The sequence below is a fragment of the Schistocerca cancellata genome, chromosome 1, assembly GCF_023864275.1.
Source record: "Schistocerca cancellata isolate TAMUIC-IGC-003103 chromosome 1, iqSchCanc2.1, whole genome shotgun sequence".
NCBI classification, from domain to species: Eukaryota; Metazoa; Arthropoda; class Insecta; order Orthoptera; family Acrididae; genus Schistocerca; species Schistocerca cancellata.
In genome coordinates, this window is record NC_064626.1 from 80,239,771 (window position 1) to 80,260,671 (window position 20,901).

General features: G+C 47.4%; 1 protein-coding gene across 1 annotated transcript in view; it reads right to left on the minus strand.

Annotated features, from left to right (window-relative positions):
- The window catches only part of LOC126175629 (regucalcin-like), a 103,912-nt gene that overhangs the window by 11,796 nt on the left and 71,215 nt on the right, over positions 1 to 20,901 (minus strand). Inside the window, exons 4-5 of the mRNA XM_049922930.1 lie at positions 13,301 to 13,513; positions 13,109 to 13,221 (exon numbers count right to left, since the gene is read on the minus strand). Coding sequence (XP_049778887.1) covers positions 13,109 to 13,221; positions 13,301 to 13,513 — 326 coding nt within the window. The remainder of the gene's footprint in view (positions 1 to 13,108; positions 13,222 to 13,300; positions 13,514 to 20,901) is intronic.

Below are 20,901 nucleotides of genomic sequence, written 5' to 3' on the forward strand. Positions count from 1 at the left end.
CGAGAGGTTGTAACAATGGAAAATTGTACTGAAATGCAGGAGGATCTGCAACGAATTGACGCATAGTGCAGAGAATGGCAATTGAATCTCAATGTAGACAAGTGTAATGTGCTGCGAATACATAGAGAGAAGGATCCTTTATCATTTAGCTACAATATAGCAGGTCAGCAACTGGAAGCAGTTAATTCCATAAATTATCTGGGAGTAGGCATTAGGAGTGATTTAAAATGAAATGATCATATAAAGTTGATCGTCGGTAAAGCAGATGCCAGACTGAGATTCATTGGAAGAATCCTAAGGAAATGCAATCCGAAAACAAAGGAAGTAGGTTACAGTACGCTTGTTCGCCCACTGCTTGAATATTGGTCACCAGTGTGGGATCCGTACCAGATGGGGTTGATGGAAGAGACAGAGAAGATCCAACGGAGAGCAGCGCGCTTCGTTACAGGATCATTTAGTAATCGCGAAAGCGTTACGGAGATGATAGATGAACTCCAGTGGAAGACTCTGCAGGAGAGACGCTAAGTAGCTCGGTATGGGCTTTTGTTGAAGTTTTGAGAACATACCTACACCGAGGAGTCAAGCAGTATATTGCTCCCTCCTACATATATCTCGCGAAGAGACCATGAGGATAAAATCAGAGAGATTGGGGCCCACACGGAGGCATACCGACAATCTTTCTTTCCACGAACAATACGAGAGCGGAATAGAAGGGAGAAGCGATAGAGGTACTCAAGGTACCCTCCGCCACACACCGTCAGGTGGCTTGCGTAGTATGGATGTGGATGTAGATGTAGATGAGTATAAGGAAACCCATTATATTTCGGTTACAAGATAAATCACAAAAATTTAAAGGCTGTCAATTCTACTCAATTGCTAGGAATTACAATTACGAACAACTTAAATTGAAACGATCACACACATAACGTTGTGCGGAAGGCAAACCAAACACTGTTTTATCGGGAGAATCCATAGAAGAAACAGATCTACTAAAGAGACTGCCCACACTACGCTTGTCCGTCCTCTTTTGGAGGACTACTGCATGGTGTGGGATCCTTGCTCTATAGCATTAACGGAGTACATCGAAATAGTTCGAAGAAGGGCAGCACGTTTTGTATTATCAAGAAATAGGGGAGGTGTTGTCACGGACATGATACAGGATCTGTAGTGGACGTCATTAAAATAGAAGAGTTTCTCGTTGCGGTGGGATCTTCTCACGAAATTTCAGTCACCAACTTTGTCGTCGGAACGGGCAACATTTTGTTAACGCCAGCCTGCATGGGGAGAGACGGTCATCGTAATAAAATAAGAGAAATCGGAGCTGTGTTCGTTTTCTCTGTGCGCTGATAGATAGTGAAAGAACAGAGAATTAGTGTAAAGGTGGTTGGATAAACTGCCTGCCACGCACTTAATTGCGATTTGTAGAGCAGCCATGCAGAGGTACACAGAGGATTAACGCTGTAGGCAGTTGACGCTATTTAAGACGTTCTTGACCAGTCTGTCCGTACTACAGAAATAATTTTGAATATGGATGTCAAACCCTAAAGGGGAACAAATTACTTAATATTAGAACTAACTCTTTCGTGATGGCACTGTTGCATTGACATCTTCTGAATTCTTTCATCGTCAATTCAGGGTAAAACTTCGAGCTTTCGGCAATTACCTCAATCGTCTTCTTAAAGAACAACTGCCTGTCCTAACTGCTGCTCTGGTAGTCTTATGTAGTCCATAGACGGCCTGTGATTGGTCGGTAATTATGTAATGTAGTCGCAAATCGTACCAGCGTCTACATTGGTGGCACCGCCTCTCCTGTAATAGCGAAAATAATTGCAACAAATGTCTCTGCTTCTCTATCGAGAGTTCACTTCTATGCACCGCTAAGATTACATCTGCTGTCACGGTTAAAATTCGCCTCGAACATTATTTCTACAGCCTTTTCAATTACACAATCCCAGTATGTAGGAGCCTGAAACGAAACTTTTGTTTCGTCAGAGATTTCACCAGTTCTCGATTTTTAATATGCCATCGATATTCTGCACAACATTCGGAAACGGTACGTATGGACTGACCGATGTAACTGTTTCCGCACTCACAAGGGATGTTATAAATACCAGGGATGTTAAGGCCGAGACTGTCTTTAACAGGACGTAGCACCTCCTTTATCTTCTTAGGAGGTTCGAAAATAGGTCTTATACCTTGTCTTCCCAGGATTGCCTATTTTCCTGGATGTGGCACCGTAGAAAGGAGGGAATACAATTAGTGACTCATCCTGTGGATGTTAAACATTTTCACTTTTTTGTTCCTTGAAGAACACTCACTTCATATCACATGAACAACAGCCATTCTTTCGGAACACGTACTTCAGATGAGTAATTTCGTCAGAAACAGGTCATACTCTGTCTACCAGTGTATTTAAGACTGCTCTCTTCTTGGTTGCATTACGAAAACTCTGGCGGCAAAACACACAGAGGTGACAAAGGCCATCGGATAGCGACACACACATAGACGGATGGCGGTAGTGAAAGGTATGTGCTAAGGTCTGATCAGGGTAGATCCAGAAAATAAAGTCGATAGTTGCCAACCGCAAGGTGGAATGAGTATAATATCTTTGATGGTTAGGAGAGCCGGGCGCACGCAGTAAAAACTGACCGGTCGCAGCTAGGCGAACACAGGAAGCAGACGTGTGGTGAGAGCTTAGGATTCTCGCTGCGCAGTGTTCAGGGTGTACACTGAGCAAACTTTAGCACGTTAATGGGAGAAGCTATAAAATGATTTCAAAATGGTTTCTGTATCTCCAAGTTTTGATACAATCGGCGTTTTGTAAAATTTTATTGGAAGAGTGATTCGTGTTGCAAAAATGTTGGAAATGGTAGTGTTTGTAAATGAATTAAATTTTTAACAATATATATATATATATATATATATATATATATATATATATATATATATATATATACTCCTGGAAATGGAAAAAAGAACACATTGACACCGGTGTGTCAGACCCACCATACTTGCTCCGGACACTGCGAGAGGGCTGTACAAGCAATGATCACACGCACGGCACAGCGGACACACCAGGAACCGCGGTGTTGGCCGTCGAATGGCGCTAGCTGCGCAGCATTTGTGCACCGCCGCCGTCAGTGTCAGCCAGTTTGCCGTGGCATACGGAGCTCCATCGCAGTCTTTAACACTGGTAGCATGCCGCGACAGCGTGGACGTGAACCGTATCTGCAGTTGACGGACTTTGAGCGAGGGCGTATAGTGGGCATGCGGGAGGCCGGGTGGACGTACCGCCGAATTGCTCAATACGTGGGGCGTGAGGTCTCCACAGTACATCGATGTTGTCGCCAGTGGTCGGCGGAAGGTGCACGTGCCCGTCGACCTGCGACCGGACCGCAGCGACGCACGGATGCACGCCAAGACCGTAGGATCCTACGCAGTGCCGTAGGGGACCGCACCGCCACTTCCCAGCAAATTGGGAACACTGTTCCTCCTGGGGTATCGGCGAGGACCATTCGCAACCGTCTCCATGAAGCTGGGGTGCGGTCCCGCACACCGTTAGGCCGTCTTCCGCTCACGCCCCAACATCGTGCAGCCCGCCTCCAGTGGTGTCACGACAGGCGTGAATGGAGGGACGAATGGAGACGTGTCGTCTTCAGCGATGAGAGTCGCTTCTGCCTTGGTGCCAATGATGGTCGTATGCGTGTTTGGCGCCGTGCAGGTGAGCGCCACAATCAGGACTGCATACGACCGAGGCACACAGGGCCAACATCCGGCATCATGGTGTGGGGAGCGACCTCCTACACTGGCCGTACACCACTGGTGATCGTCGAGGGGACACTGAATAGTGCACGGTACATCCAAACCGTCATCGAACCCATCGTTCTACCATTCCTAGACCGGCAAGGGAACTTGCTGTTCCAACAGGACAATGCACGTCCGCATGTATCCCGTGCCACCCAACGTGCTCTAGAAGGTGTAAGTCAACTACCCTGGCCAGCAAGATCTCCGGATCTGTCCCCCATTGAGCATGTTTGGGACTGGATGATGCGTCGTCTGACGCGGTCTGCACGTCCAGCACGAACGCTGGTCCAACTGAGGCGCCAGGTGGAAATCGCATGGCAAGCCGTTCCACAGGACTACATCCAGCATCTCTACGATCGTCTCCATGAGAGAATAGCAGCCTGCATTGCTGCGAAAGGTGGATATACACTGTACTAGTGCCGACATTGTGCATGCTCTGTTGCCTGTGTCTATGTGCCTGTGGTTCTGTCAGTGTGATCATGTGATGTATCTGACCCCAGGAATGTGTCAATAAAGTTTCCCCTTCCTGGGACAATGAATTCACGGTGTTCTTATTTCAATTTCCAGGAGTATATATATATATATATCAACATGGTGTTTAAATCCAACAGCCTGAATCATAAACCACATCTTTGCTTGTATTGAATATGAAAATGAGTAGTAAAGAAAAGTTACCCACCAAATGAAAGAACGTAAAGAAAATGAGGTCTCTATGCAATATATATCTGTAGTTCATGGTTTGAAATCGATTTTGGTATAACTAAAGTTATCAGAGCAAAATTATTTCAAATAAGTAATTTTTTGCCATTGCACAACTGGCATTATTCAAGTCAAGATAAAATTTCATTAAGTAAACATTAGGGCCAAAAGTTAATTTTTCAGTACCATCTTAATGCCACTGCACAAACGGCATTATTCTCTTAAACTTGATTGCTGAGTCAAATACATATTTCATTACTGGCAAAATGGAGGAGTGCACAAAACAAGTTCGCAGACGCAGTCAGATGCGGGTTTGTTGAATAATTATTTTGGAACAATTTTATCTTTGATACTTTCACTAATTGAAAAGGAAACAATTTTGGGCTAGATACTTCCACTTTTAAAGATAATTTTTGGACATGATACTTTCAGTAGTACACACGATATAAAGAGGCATCAAAGGGCCATGCATTGGTGGAGCTGCAATTTGTACGAGAGTGAGTCATATGAAAAGGTTTCCAACGTTTTTATGGCCTCATGACGCGGAATGGTGGTTGGAGCTAGATGCACGCGACGATCTATTTCGGAAATCGTTAGGGAATTCAATATTCCGAGACTCCCAGTGTCAAGAGAGTGCCGAGAAAACCAAATTTCAGGCATTACCTCTCACCACGGACGACAGAGTCGCCGAAGGCCTTTATTTAATCACCGATAAGGGCAGCGTTTGCATGGAGTTGTCAGTGATAACACAAGCAACAGTGCGTGAAATAACCGCGGACCTACGATGAACGTATGTGTTAACACTGTGCGACGAAATCTGGCGTTAATGGGGCGCGGCAGTGACAGATGGACGCGACTGCCTTTGCAAACACCGCGACATCGCCTGCAGCGCCTCCCTTGCGGTCGTGATCGTATCCGTTGGACCCTAGATGACTGGAAAACAGTGCCCTAGTCAGATCAGTCCCGATTTCAGTTGGTAAGAACTGGCGGTAGGGTTCGAGTGTGGCGCAGACCCCATGACCCCATGGAGCCATGGACAGGAGTTGTCAACAAGGCATTGTGCAAGCTGGTGGTGGCTCAGTAACGGTGTGAGATATACACTCCTGGAAATGGAAAAAAGAACACATTGACACCGGTGTGTCACACCCACCATACTTGCTCCGGACACTGCGAGAGGGCTGTACAAGCAATGATCACACGCACGGCACAGCGGACACACCAGGAACCGCGGTGTTGGCCGTCGAATGGCGCTAGCTGCGCAGCATTTGTGCACCGCCGCCGTCAGTGTCAGCCAGTTTGCCGTGGCATACGGAGCTCCATCGCAGTCTTTAACACTGGTAGCATGCCGCGACAGCGTGGACGTGAACCGTATGTGCAGTTGACGGACTTTGAGAGAGGGCGTATAGTGGGCATGCAGGAGGCCGGGTGGACGTACCGCCGAATTGCTCAACACGTGGGGCGTGAGGTCTCCACAGTACATCGATGTTGTCGCCAGTGGTCGGCGGAAGGTGCACGTGCCCGTCGACCTGCGACCGGACCGCAGCGACGCACGGATGCACGCCAAGACCGTAGGATCCTACGCAGTGCCGTAGGGGACCGCACCGCCACTTCCCAGCAAATTAGGAACACTGTTGCTCCTGGGGTATCGGCGAGGACCATTCGCAACCGTCTCCATGAAGCTGGGCTACGGTCCCGCACGCCGTTAGGCCGTCTTCCGCTCACGCCCCAACATCGTGCAGCCCGCCTCCAGTGGTGTCGCGACAGGCGTGAATGGAGGGACGAATGGAGACGTGTCGTCTTCAGCGATGAGAGTCGCTTCTGCCTTGGTGCCAATGATGGTCGTATGCGTGTTTGCCGCCGTGCAGGTGAGCGCCACAATCAGGACTGCATACGACCGAGGCACACAGGGCCAACACCCGGCATCATGGTGTGGGGAGCGATCTCCTACACTGGCCGTACACCACTGGTGATCGTCGAGGGGACACTGAATAGTGCACGGTACATCCAAACCGTCATCGAACCCGTCGTTCTAACATTCCTAGACCGGCAAGGGAACTTGCTGTTCCAACAGGACAATGCACGACCGCATGTATCCCGTGCCACCCAACGTGCTCTAGAAGGTGTAAGTCAACTACCCTGGCCAGCAAGATCTCCGGATCTGTCCCCCATTGAGCATGTTTGGGACTGGATGAAGCGTCGTCTCACGCGGTCTGCACGTCCAGCACGAACGCTGGTCCAACTGAGGCGCCAGGTGGAAATGGCATGGCAAGCCGTTCCACAGGACTACATCCAGCATCTCTACGATCGTCTCCATGGGAGAATAGCAGCCTGCATTGCTGCGATAGGTGGATATACACTGTACTAGTGCCAACATTGTGCATGCTCTGTTGCCTGTGTCTATGTGCCTGTGGTTCTGTCAGTGTGATCATGTGATGTATCTGACCCCAGGAATGTGTCAATAAAGTTTCCCCTTCCTGGGACAATGAATTCACGGTGTTCTTATTTCAATTTCCAGGAGTGTATTTACATGGAATGGACTGGGTCCCTTCAGCCAGCTGAATCCATCATTGACTTGAAATGGATATGCTCGTCTACTTGGACACCACCCGCAGCCATTCGTGGACTTAATGCTCCCAAACATCGATGGAATTGTTGTGGATGGCAATGCGCCATGTCATTGGGCCACAAATGTTCGCGTTTGGTTTCAAGAACGTTCAGACGGTTCAAGCGAATGATTTGGCCACCCAGATCGCCCGACATGAAACCCATCGATCATTTATGGGACATAATGGAGAGGTCAGTTATTGCTCAGTGCATAATGGCGTAGACTGCCTTTTCCCCTGAGCGTTACACACCGAGGTAGCATTCTGGCTGAGCCCGCATCCCCGACTGGACTTCTGGATTTAGGCTTCCCATTGTTTCCATGAATCGGTTATCTAATGATACTGTCTTTGAAAGAAAGTTAAACACGAATCTTCCTTTTTTCCATACGTTTTATCACGCACACCATTGTTAAACAGTTAAGTCGTTTTGAATTGTTCATTTATGTCCGTAATGAGGTGTGGTTGTCTCGACGATACTGCTTCTTTCACCGATTTTCTACACATTGTAGGTATTGTCCACTGCTTAGCGTGAAGAACAAACACGTCACTTATTTTGAGGAGTGAACGACGTAGGAAAGGAAATTATGATAAGCAAACAAGGTATTTTACGTCTATGCTTTTATACATGAATCTGCAGCTGCGATCGTCTTCTGCCATCTGATGACTGGTTTGATTATGACAACGTTGTGTTACAATACTATAGCAGACATCGTTTTGATGACAGTGTCTCGGTGTCTCCAGCGCTGTTTTGCGAAAGAAGACACCAGTTTGAAGTATCTGCCATCCCTTCTGCCTTAAAGTCAAAGTTATTCCCACACTCAGGACTTGAGCATTAGGTCATCCCATGTTGACGTCCCTGGGAGGTGGTTTGCAGTTGCTTGTACTGAAGTGTCGAGTTCTTTGCTGCAAAGTGTTGTGTCAGTGTTTTTATGGAAGAAGAGAGGAGAGTGAAACCCGATGCCTGCACATAGCCCACCCTCTCAAATAGTGCCAAGGGTGACACTGTCATTGAACTCCCTGTCTCACAGTTGTGTGCACTGTCATAATCGGACCTCCACGTGTTTTCTTTAGTTAGATTTTTTTTTAAGTCTTATGGAGATTTAGACATCCCAATACTTTCACAAGCAGTGGCTTGTACAGTTACCAAACTGTGGAGGGGAGATGTACCCACTGATTGACAGCTTGAGAAGTGGATACACCGTGCCATATGTCACCTGTAGTTGGTCTGTGGTGTGAGGAGCTACTCGCTAGGTGCTTCATATAGATCAGAGTGGGGATGACCCACAGTAAGGGCGCCAAATTGTCACAACTTTAACAATAAACAATGATAACAATAATACAGTTTTATATGGAAAATGTCAGGATGTCCTTGATGAGCAAATGACGGGGACAGTCGCTAGAGAAAAACACGAGAAGGTACAAAATTTTACTAAGTTACATAACAGGTTTTGTAGTGCGCCAAGTGCTTCACTCCCGTTTAGGCGTGATCCAGGCGAGATCTCCGTCCTGACTAAAAATGTAAACTTTTTCCGTTCTCGAATTAGTTATGTGTATTAATATCGGAGGTGTATTAGTGTAAACTTCTCAGTGTGGTAAACACACTGTGACGTCATTTCACCTCTTCATTTAATAATGGTAGCTACCCGTATTCATACCAAAAACCATACTTTAACTGTCTAAGCGTGGTTGCAACACCAACTGCGAGGGAGATCATCAGAAATTGTATTATGGAACAGGTTGGAAACTGTCCAGATTAGTGATAGTCAACCTTTTTTACCGACCGTGCACTTTTTAATCCCTGTTACTAGTAAAATTTTCTAATTGCACACTGTTTCCACAGCAGTGGTGATTTAGGAAGTAAGGATGGAACTTTACTTTACGAAATTTATCAAGCAGAATTACAGCAAGTTAGAGCACTTAATAACAATTATTATTTCCCAAGTACTTTATGTCAAAATTTTGTAAGAACCTAATGAAAATGTTTTTAAAATCTCTAACACATGCTGCCCGTCATGAAAGCTGAAACGCCCATTAGTGGGCGGTAGCGATCCGTTTGACTACCACTAGTCTAGATGCTTACACATGAGGTTAATGCATGACGAAACTGACAGATTGCCACCTTCAGTGAAAGGGTTTACCCAGTAAAGCTGTACGGAACCAAGCTCATTTGTCACAGGCGATGCATCTGCTGCTATATAAGGATACCAGCTGCTACCTGCGGTAGAGTCACATCTCAGTACTTTTGTTATAATGAGCGATGCTGAGTAAGTTATTGTACGTTTAATGAATTCAACCGCCGTCATGAGTGTGCTGTTCCGAGAAGCGTAACTCGTGACATGTGCTACCCCCTTCCCCTCCCACACCCGCACGCCTGGCAAGTGCCCCAATGTGCACGATGAAGTGCACACAAAGCGTTGCTGACGAGTCGTGTGTTTGTGTGTGTGTGTGTGTGTGTGTGTGTGCATTGTACTGCTGAATTACTACTCAAATGGTTCAAATGGCTCTGAGCACTATGGGAGTTAACATCTGAGGTCATCAGTCTCCTAGACTTAGAATTACTTAAACCTAACTAACCTAAGGACATCACACACATCCATGCCAGAGGCAGGACTCGAACCTGCGACCGTAGCAGCAGCGCGTTTCCGAACTTAAGGGCGTAGAACCGCTCGGCCACAACCGCCGGCAATTACTACTCAGCCACCATATTATCGCACTTGGCCGTTATCGGAAACATACGGTGACGTTAGAGTAAACAATTACAGTTATGACTGTGGAAATCTCATCCAACTATCAAAGCTTTCCAGTCAGTTTTGCTTATACTATCAATCCCAATCAGGTGCTAACTCATAATAAGCCAGCCAAACTGCTCTCGCTCCCTGGCGCACCTGGTGCAATAATATTGTGGTTGACTAATAGCTATTTTGTGGTAAGTTCCTACGGAACCAAACTGCTGGGGCCATCGATTCCTAGACTTACACACTACTTAATTTAACTTAAACTAACTTACGCTAAGGACAACACACACATCCATGCCCGAGGGAGGACTCGAACCTCCGACTGGGGGAGCCGCGCGAACCGTTATAAGGCGCCTGAGACCGCGCGGATACACCGCGCGGCAGCTGATAGCTATACATTATACAACACGTACATCATACAACAAATTTAAAAATTTGTATTGTTACTTTTTTAATTTCTGAAGTAGCCTTTGTTTGTCATTGGGATTCAAGCCATCTCCATACTAAATTTCGTCTAAATCGATTCGGCGCTCTAGGCACGAAATTGTAACATAGCTACTTTCACACTTGCAATATTAATATGGAAGTATGAATTAAACACTTTGAGAATTCTATATGCATTGTATTCATTACGTTGAATCGTATTGCCTAGACTATATCAAACAATAAAAGTGTTTTCACAAAATAAAGTTTAAAACTCAGAGAGTAAACAGATTTCTTCTAAGGGTAAATACGTTTACGTAATTACCGTTGTACTCTTCAGTTCAATGAATATTCTCTACCACACGCTTTCTAAAGGAGCCTGTGTCCTTCCTCGGCGTTCGAGTTATATTCATACCAAATTCCATCGAAATTCGTTCAGTGGTTTAGTTGTGAATACACTCCTGGAAATGGAAAAAAGAACACATTGACACCGGTGTGTCAGACCCACCATACTTGCTCCGGACACTGCGAGAGGGCTGTACAAGCAACGATCACACGCACGGCACAGCGGACACACCAGGAACCGCGGTGTTGGCCGTCGAATGGCGCTAGCTGCGCAGCATTTGTGCACCGCCGCCGCCAGTGTCAGCCAGTTTGCCGTGGCATACGCAACTCCATCGCAGTCTTTAACACTGGTAGCATGCCGCGACAGCGTGGACGTGAACCGTATGTGCAGTTGACGGACTTTGAGCGAGGGCGTATAGTGGGCATGCGGGAGGCCGGGTGGACGTACCGCCGAATTGCTCAACACGTGGGGCGTGAGGTCTCCACAGTACATCGATGTTGTCGCCAGTGGTCGGCGGAAGGTGCACGTGCCCGTCGACCTGCGACCGGACCGCAGCGACGCACGGATGCACGCCAAGACCGTAGGATCCTACTCAGTGCCGTAGGGGACCGCACCGCCACTTCCCAGCAAATTAGGGACACTGTTGCTCCTGGGGTATCGGCGAGGACCATTCGCAACCGTCTCCATGAAGCTGGGCTACGGTCCCGCACACCGTTAGGCCGTCTTCCGCTCACGCCCCAACATCGTGCAGCCCGCCTCCAGTGGTGTCGCGACAGGCGTGAATGGAGGGACGAATGGAGACGTGTCGTCTTCAGCGATGAGAGTCGCTTCTGCCTTGGTGCCAATGATGGTCGTATGCGTGTTTGGCGCCGTGCAGGTGAGCGCCACAATCAGGACTGCATACGACCGAGGCACACAGGGCCAACACCCGGCATCATGGTGTGGGGAGCGATCTCCTACACTGGCCGTACACCACTTGTGATCGTCGCGGGGACACTGAATAGTGCACGGTACATCCAAACCGTCATCGAACCCATCGTTCTACCATTCCTAGACCGGCAAGGGAACTTGCTGTTCCAACAGGACAATGCACGTCCGCATGTATCCCGTGCCACCCAACGTGCTCTAGAAGGTGTAAGGCAACTACCCTGGCCAGCAAGATCTCCGGATCTGTCCCCCATTGAGCATGTTTGGGACTGGATGAAGCGTCGTCTCACGCGGTCTGCACGTCCAGCACGAACGCTGGTCCAACTGAGGCGCCAGGTGGAAATGGCATGGCAAGCCGTTCCACAGGACTACATCCAGCATCTCTACGATCGTCTCCATGGGAGAATAGCAGCCTGCATTGCTGCGAAAGGTGGATATACACTGTACTAGTGCCGACATTGTGCATGCTCTGTTGCCTGTGTCTATGTGCCTGTGGTTTTGTCATCGTGATCATGTGATGTATCTGACCCCAGGAATGTGTCAATAAAGTTTCCCCTTCCTGGGACAATGAATTCTCGGTGTTCTTATTTCAATTTCCAGGAGTGTATTTAACAGAGTTAGTTATGCATTTATAATATGGAGAAAGTAGGTTTCGATCGGTCGCGAAATGGAAACCACAATGAAAATCCGATGAAGCTTTACACAGATGTGTTCGGAAGGGTCTGTAGTTTGCTAGTCGACCGTGTCACGTTGCACTTTGCAGTTCTGAGCGGACTGTGAGCACGTAAAAATGCCTAGAAAACAGCGTCTCCTGCCAAGTATGGTTGCCTGCCGAGAGCGTTCCACTGTTTCCATGCAAACAACTGATGTATTTCCTTCTTCATGACAGTTCTCGGCCTCACACTGCTGGGGCAACGAGGACGCTCCGGCAGCGTTTTCGATGGGAAGTGTTAGATCACCCACCATACAGCCCGGACTTGGTCCCCTCTGGCGTTCATCTCTGCTGACATGAACCACTGGCTTTGAAGACAACGTTTTGGCACAGAGAACGTGCTGCAGACCAGCGCTTCGAATTGTCGGAAAGCGTAGGCGGCTGCCTTCTGTGACGAAGGTATTGGAAAGTTGGTATAACGCTACGGAGGGGCGACTGTGTAGAAAAGTTGCTGGAAGATGCAGTTAACGTGTTGCAAATAGAAAGTTTCCGATTTTCACTGTGGTTCCCATTTCGTGACCGTTCGAAACTTACTTTCTGGACAATCATGGTATCAGTATGGCTTAGGGACTAGGCATGAGAGGCATGTAATACTATGACGGATCACAGTTAACAGTGTCTCATGTCCTCATTCCACGACACACTGCAGAGAGGTTTCGAATTTGACCCATGACATTCGCTCCACGTCTAGAGAACAGGAACTTCAAGCTGTCACGTCTCCTCGCTTTGACAGTCTTACACTTGTTATACCAGAAAGGTTCCAACGAGCTACTTTCGAGTCTAGAGCCACCACACACACGTGTTTTGGCTACCACGGCTACGAAGGTTAGTCTCTGACCCAACAGAATGAAAATACTACCTGCTTGCCGCCAAAGCACGCCACCCATAGGTTTCCGTCTGTATCAATAGTTTGTCCGTCTGGCAGTCCTTCCACTCCTTGTTCTTTGAAGTCGAAAACCGTTCTTCTGTTGCCTGCAAAAGAAAACGCTTTAGTCAGGACAAACCTCAATTTGAGAATACGAGAGTTACTTGAATTGTATGTGTGATTTACCTATTTTGCCCTCGGTAATATTAAAATCGAAAGCATCTATTTTTCTAGTGGGAGAATCAATGTAGTACATGGTTTTGTTGTCCGAACTCCACGCAAAGCCGTTTGAAATGCTGATTTTTGTTGCGTGCGTCTTAGTACTTCTGTTCTTGGCAAGGCTGAACAATATTCCTTTTTCTGGAGTGACCTCATTATTTACTATTGGTCCCAATGTCCCTGAAACAAAAATAATCAACAATTTTAAATAACAGTTGACAAATAACTTTCACTCTTTGGAGGTTCCTGTATATCGTGTAATTATGAAGTTGTGGTGCAAGAATAAGAAATGGTAGTAAATTAGAGAGAACTTCCTCAATTTTTTAAACGTGTATTAACAATATTGTATTTGGTGCAGAAACTTTCACCTACTCGCACTTCATAGCAAGATTTTTTTGCATTCTAGTAATGCAAAAAAGGCTCTAATAAAATGCGTCCTGCTCTTATTTTCAGTAAAAACTTGTTAAGGATGGGCTATTTTGCAACACGGTACTGACATATCAACAAGTATCGATTTTCAATATAATATAATTTGGTTTCCAATGTAGTAGAATATGTATTTGACGGATTTGGCCTGTCTGTTCGGGCCATCGGTTCATCTCAAGCTTGGTCTTCCTAATCATACACTCCTGGAAATTGAAATAAGAACACCGTGAATTCATTGTCCCAGGAAGGGGAAACTTTATTGACACATTCCTGGGGGCAGATACATCACATGATCACACTGGCAGAACCACAGGCACATACACACAGGCAACAGAGCATGCACAATGTCGGCACTAGTACAGTGTATATCCACCTTTCGCAGCAATTCAGGCTGCTATTCTCCCATGGAGACGATCGTAGAGATGCTGGATGTAGTCCTGTGGAACGGCTTGCCATGCCATTTCCAACTGGCGCCTCAATTGGACCAGCGTTCGTGCTGGACGTGCAGACCGCGTGAGACGACGCTTCATCCAGTCCCAAACATGCTCAATGGGGGACAGATCCGGAGATCTTGCTGGCCAGGGTAGTTGACTTACACCTTCTAGAGCACGTTAGGTGGCACGGGATACATGCGGACGTGCATTGTCCTGTTGGAACAGCAAGTTCCCTTGCCGGTCTAGGAATGGTAGAACGATGGGTTCGATGACGGTTTGGATGTACCGTGCACTATTCAGTGTCCCCTCGACGATCACCAGTGGTGTACGGCCAGTGTAGGAGATCGCTCCCCACACCATGATGCCGGGTGTTGGCCCTGTGTGCCTCGGTCGTATGCAGTCCTGATTGTGGCGCTCACCTGCACGGCGCCAAACACGCGTACGACCATCATTGGCACCAAGGCAGAAGCGACTCTCATCGCTGAAGACGACACGTCTCCATTCGTCCCACCATTCACGCCTGTCGCGACACCACTGGAGGCGGGCTGCACGATGTTGGGGCGTGAGCGGAAGACGGCCTAACGGTGTGCGTGACCGTAGCCCAGCTTCATGGAGACGGTTGCGAATGGTCCTCGCCGATACCCCAGGAGCAACAGCGTCCCTAATTTGCTGGGAAGTGGCGGTGCGGTCCCCTACGGCACTGCGTAGGATCCTACGGTCTTGGCGTGCATCCGTGCGTCGCTGCGGTCCGGTCCCAGGTCGACGGGCACGTACACCTTCCGCCGACCACTGGCGACAACATCGATGTACTGTGGAGACCTCACGCCCCACGTGTTGAGCAATTCGGCGGTACGTCCACCCGGCCTCCCGCATGCCCACTATACGCCCTCGCTCAAAGTCCGTCAACTGCACATACGGTTCACGTCCACGCTGTCGCGGCATGCTACCAGTGTTAAAGACTGCGATGGAGCTCCGTATGCCACGGCAAACTGGCTGACACTGACGGCGGCGGTGCACAAATGCTGCGCAGCTAGCGCCATTCGACGGCCAACACCGCGGTTCCTGGTGTGTCCGCTGTGCCGTGCGTGTGATCATTGCTTGTACAGCCCTCTCGCAGTGTCCGGAGCAAGTATGGTGGGTCTGACACACCGGTGTCAATGTGTTCTTTTTTCCATTTCCAGGAGTGTATTTTGCATATTGGTGCTGCGGAGCAACGCACTTGAATCCTGTGATGTGTGATACTTATGACTGAAGGGAAATTGCCAAGTAGAAATATGAATTCAGTCGTGCGGGACAACAAAGGAGGGATTGACCAAAAAGGAGTGGGATGGAACTGGTGTTCTTTTCTTGTTTTGCTTCGGGGAAGGGCTATAACTGAAGAAGCGGGGAGCAAAGCTAATAACGGTCCAGAAACCGTAGTATGAAGTCTTCCACATGAGTACTAAAAGGAATCGCTAAGTTTCAGTTACACGATAAATCACACAAATCTAAAGGTTTGAATTCAACTAAATACTTAATGATTACGGTTACGAATAACTTAAACTGGAACGATCCACATAGATAGTGGTGTGGGGAAAGCTAACCAAAAACTGCAATTTATAGGACAGAACTCTTAGAAGATACAACGGATCTATTAAAGAGGTTCCCTAAACTACGCTTGTCCGTCCCATTTCGGAGTATTGCTGCGCCGTGTGGGATCTGCATCGGATAGGGTTGTCGGAGGACAGGTTCAAAGAAGGGCGGCTCGTTCTGTATTATCGCGAAATATGGGTGGGAGTGCCACGGATATGGTATGCGAACTGGGATGGCAATCATTAAAACAAACATCTCTTATTGCGGCTGGATCTTTTAACGAAATTTCGATGAGCATCTTCCTCCTACGAATGCGAAAATAATTTGTTGGCGCCAACCCACATAGGGAGAAATGATCATTGTAATGAAATCCGAGCTCACTCTGGAAGATTTAAGTGTTCGTTTTACCCGTGCTTTGTTAGCTGTTAGAGACTGGAACGGTAGAAAAATAGCTGGAAGGTGGTACGATGAACCTTCTGCCAAGCAATTGCACAATAGTCATGTAGATGGGAACTGTTAGTTGGTTCATTCGGTGGAGGGGAACAAACAGCGAGGTCATCGGTCCCATCGTATTAACGATGGATGGAATTCGGCCGTGCCCTTACAAAGTAACCATCCCGGCATTTGCCACAAGCGATTTGGGGAAATCACGGAAAACGTAAATCAGGATGGCCGGACGCGGGTTTGAACCGTGGAACTCCCGAATCCAGTGTGCTAACCACTGCGCCACCTCGCTCGGTGATGGGAACTGTAATACGTGCTGAGAGGACACCGTGAGCCCTAAAAATCAAACTGTCCGGAAAATAATGATTTTACTCTTATTTCTGGGTTAGAATTAAGTAATTCCACATGTTTCGCACAAGACCTGCTGTAATTTCTATATAACTATTACGAAGAGAGACAGTAGCAAATACGACTGCTTCCAGAATCTAACTATCCTCCTCTAGTACTTTAATCTAACACTCTACCTTCTGCACAAACTGGCAAGCGTTGCTACGTCGTATTGAACGAAGATCGCATCATATACCTGATTAGGTTTTGCCGACCTGTTTTCTTTAGACGACCTTTTGCTACACAGGATCAAATTACACTATAGACTTTGTACACTACTGGCCATTAAAATTGCTACACCAAGAAGAAATGCAGATGATAAATGGGCATTCATTGGACATATTATACTAGAACTGACATGTGATTACATTTTCACGCAATTTGGGAGCATAGATCCTGAGAAATCAGTACCCAGAACAGCCACCTCTGGCCGTAATAACGGCCTTGATACGCCTGGGCATTAAGTCAAACAGAACTTGGATGACTTGTACAGGGACAGCTGCCCATGCAATTTCTACACGATACGACAGTTCATCAAGGGTAGTGACTGGCGTATTGTGACGAGCCAGTTGCTCGACTACCATCGACCAGACGTTTTCAGTTGGTGAGAGGTCTGGAGAATATGCTGGCCAGGGCAGCAGTCGAACACTTTCTGTATCCAGAAAGGCCCGTACAAGACCTGCAACATGCGGTCGTGCATTATCCTGCTGAAATGTACGGTTTCGCAGGGATCGAATGAAGGGTAGAGCCACGGGTCGTACCACACCCGAAATGTAACGTCCACTGTTCAAAGTGACGTCAATGCGAACGAGAGGTGACCGAGATGTGTAACCAATGGCACCCCATACCATGACGCCAGGTGATACGCCAGTATGACGATGACGAATACACGCTTCCAGTGTGCGTTCACCGCGATGTCGCCAGACACGGATGCGACCATCATGATGCTGTAAACAGAACCTGGATTCATCCGAAAAAATGACGTTTTACCATTCGTGCACCAAGGTTCGTCGTTGAGTACACCATCGCAGGCGCTGCTGTCTGTGATGCAGCCTCAAGGGTAACCGCAGCCGTGGTTTCCGAGCTGATAGTCCATACTGCTGTAAACGTCGTCGAACTGTTCGTGCAGATGGTTGTTGTCTTGCAAACGTCCCCATCTGTTGACTCGGGGATCGAGACGTGGCTGCACGATCCGTTACACCCCTCCGGATAAGATGCCTGTCATCTCGACTGCTAGTGATACGAGGCCGTTGGGATCCAGCACGGCGTTTCGTATTACCCTCCTGAACCCATCGATTCCACATTCTGCTAACAGTCATTAGATCTCGACCAACCCGAGCAGCAATGTCGCGATACGATAAACCGCTTTCGCGATAGGCTACAGCCCGACCTTTACCAAAGTCGGAAACGTGATGGTACGCACATCTCCTGCTTACACGAGGCATCACTGCAACGTTTCGCCAGGCAACGTCGGTCAACTGCTGTTTGTGTATGAGAAATCGGTTGGAAACTTTCCTCATGTCAGCACCTTGTAGGTATCGCTACCGGCGCCAACCTTGTGTGAATGCTCTGAAAAGCTAATCATTTGCGTATCACAGCACCTTTTTCCTGTCGGTTACATTTCGCATCTGTAGTACGTCATCTTCGTGGTGTAGCAATTTTAATGGCCAGTAGTGTACGTTGCTAGTATGCAAGCAATCGTGCTGTGAAATCACCTCCGTGAATTTTACTTCACTCTACAGACAGTTGCCGTCGGTAGCGAGGTAAATGTCAAGATATAAGTGCAGATCGATCAGCACCGTCCCCGCCACATCTTCTGTTGTTGAAACAGTCGGCATAATCTCCATAAGTTCCAGCACGCCTTCGATGTATTCCTTTAATCCGACCTGACGGTTGTCCCAAACACTGGAGCAGTACTCAAAAATAGGTCGCACTAATGTTCTACAGTTGAACCATGCTTGCTTAAGCATTTTCCCACTAAACCGATCATTAGCCTTCCCTAGTATAGAGTTTATGTGCTAGTTCACCTTCATATCACAATGGAACGTTACGCCCAGATAAAAGTAAAGGAGATTGCCTCAAGTTGCACGCCACTAATTCTGTATTCGAACATTAGAGAAATGTTTTTCATACTCATCCGCGTTACTTAACATTTTTCTACATTTAGAGCTAGCGGTCGTTCAGTACGTACTGCCCCAGAAGCTACTCAGCAGCCAGTGCGACTGACAGCCATGTGGAGGACCCATGTTCGAGTCTCGGTACTGCCAGGGATATTTCCTTGGTGGGAGGAGTGGTAGTGGGGTTACTGTACAGCTACACTATTGATGACGAACAGCTGGAGACAGCATCTGCCGTAAAATATCTAGGAGTAGCTATCCAGAGCGGCCTTAAGTGGAGTGACCGCATAAAACAGATAATGGGAAAAGCAGACGCCAGACTCATATGAATCGGAAGACTTTTAAGGAAATGTAACTCATCCACGAAAGAAGTCGCTTATCAGATACTTGTCCGCTCGATTCTTGAGTATTGTTCTTATATCTGGGATCCCTATCGAGTAGGACTGATAGAGGAGATAGAGAATATCCAACGTAGAGCAGCGCCTGTCGTCATGGGATGTTTAGCTGGCGAGAGAGCGTTACGGAGATGCTAAACAAACTCCACTGGCAAACGTTAAAGAGAGGCGTTGTGCATCCCGGAGAGATTTACTATTGAAATTTTAGGACAGCACTTTTCAGGAGGAGTAGGACAATAAATTACTTCTCTCCCACATACATCTCGCATATTGACCACGAGGAGAAAATTCTAGAAATTAGAACCAATACAGAGGCCTACCGACAAACATTCTTCCCACGCACTATTCGCGAGTGGAACAGGTTTGGAGGGATCTGATAGTGGTTCCGAAAGTACCCTCCGCCACACACCATTAGGTAGCTTGCGGAGTATGATGTAGATGTAAATTATCCCTTACTTAGCTTGCATTTAACGCGAATCTCTCGCCCAGAGCGAAGTCCCGAGGGATTGGAAACAAGCACAGTGACTCCTGTCTATAAGAAGGGTAAAAGAACGGACCCGCAAAATTACAGACCAATATCCTTAACATCGGTTCACTGCAGTACCCTTGAACGTGTTTTCAGTTCGAATATAACGAATGTCCTTGAGAGAGAAAAGCCTTGGTCCACAAATCAGCACGGTTTTAGAAAGCATCTCTCGTACGGAACTCAGCTTGCTCTTTTCTCACATGAGATACTGTGAACTGTGGATGAAGCGCAACAGGTGGACTCCACATTCCTAGATTACCGTAAAGCATTTGACATGGTGTCACAATGCCGACTGTTAATGAAGATACAGGGTGTTTCAAATATGACCGGTATATTTGAAACGGCAATAAAAACTAAACGAGTAGTGATAGAAATACACCGTTTGTTGCAATATGCTTGGGACAACAGTACATTTTCAGGCAGACAAACTTTCGAAATTACAGTAGTTACAATTTTCAACAACAGATGGCGCTGCGGTCTGGGAAACTCTATAGTACGATATTTTCCACATATCCACCATGCGTAGCAATAATATGGCGTAGTCTCTGAATGAAATTACCCGAAACCTTTGACAACGTGTCTGGCGGAATGGCTTCACATGCAGATAGATGTACTGCTTCAGCTGTTCAATTGTTTCTGGATTCTGGCGGTACACCTGGTCTTTCAAGTGTCCCCACAGAAAGAAGTCACAGGGGTTCATGTCTGGCGAATAGGGAGGCCAATCCACGCCGCCTCCTGTATGTTTCGGATAGCCCAAAGCAATCACACGATCATCGAAATATTCATTCAGAAAATTAAAGACGTCGGCCGTGCGATGTGGCCGGGCACCATCTTGCATAAACCACGAGGTGTTCGCAGTGTCGTCTAAGGCAGTTTGTACCGCCACAAATTCACGAAGAATGTCCAGATAGCGTGATGCAGTAATCGTGTCGGATCTGAAAAATGGGCCAATGATTCCTTTGGAAGAAATGGCGGCCCAGACCAGTACTTTTTGAGGATGCAGGGACGATGGGACTGCAACATGGGGCTTTTCGGTTCCCCATATGCGCCAGTTCTGTTTATTGACGAAGCCGTCCAGGTAAAAATAAGCTTCGTCAGTAAACCAAATGCTGCCCACATGCATATCGCCGTCATCAATCCTGTGCACTATATCGTTAGCGAATGTCTCTCGTACAGCAATGGTAGCGGCGCTGAGGGGTTGCCGCGTTTGAATTTTGTATGGATAGAGGTGTAAACTGTGGCGCATGAGACGATACGTGGACGTTGG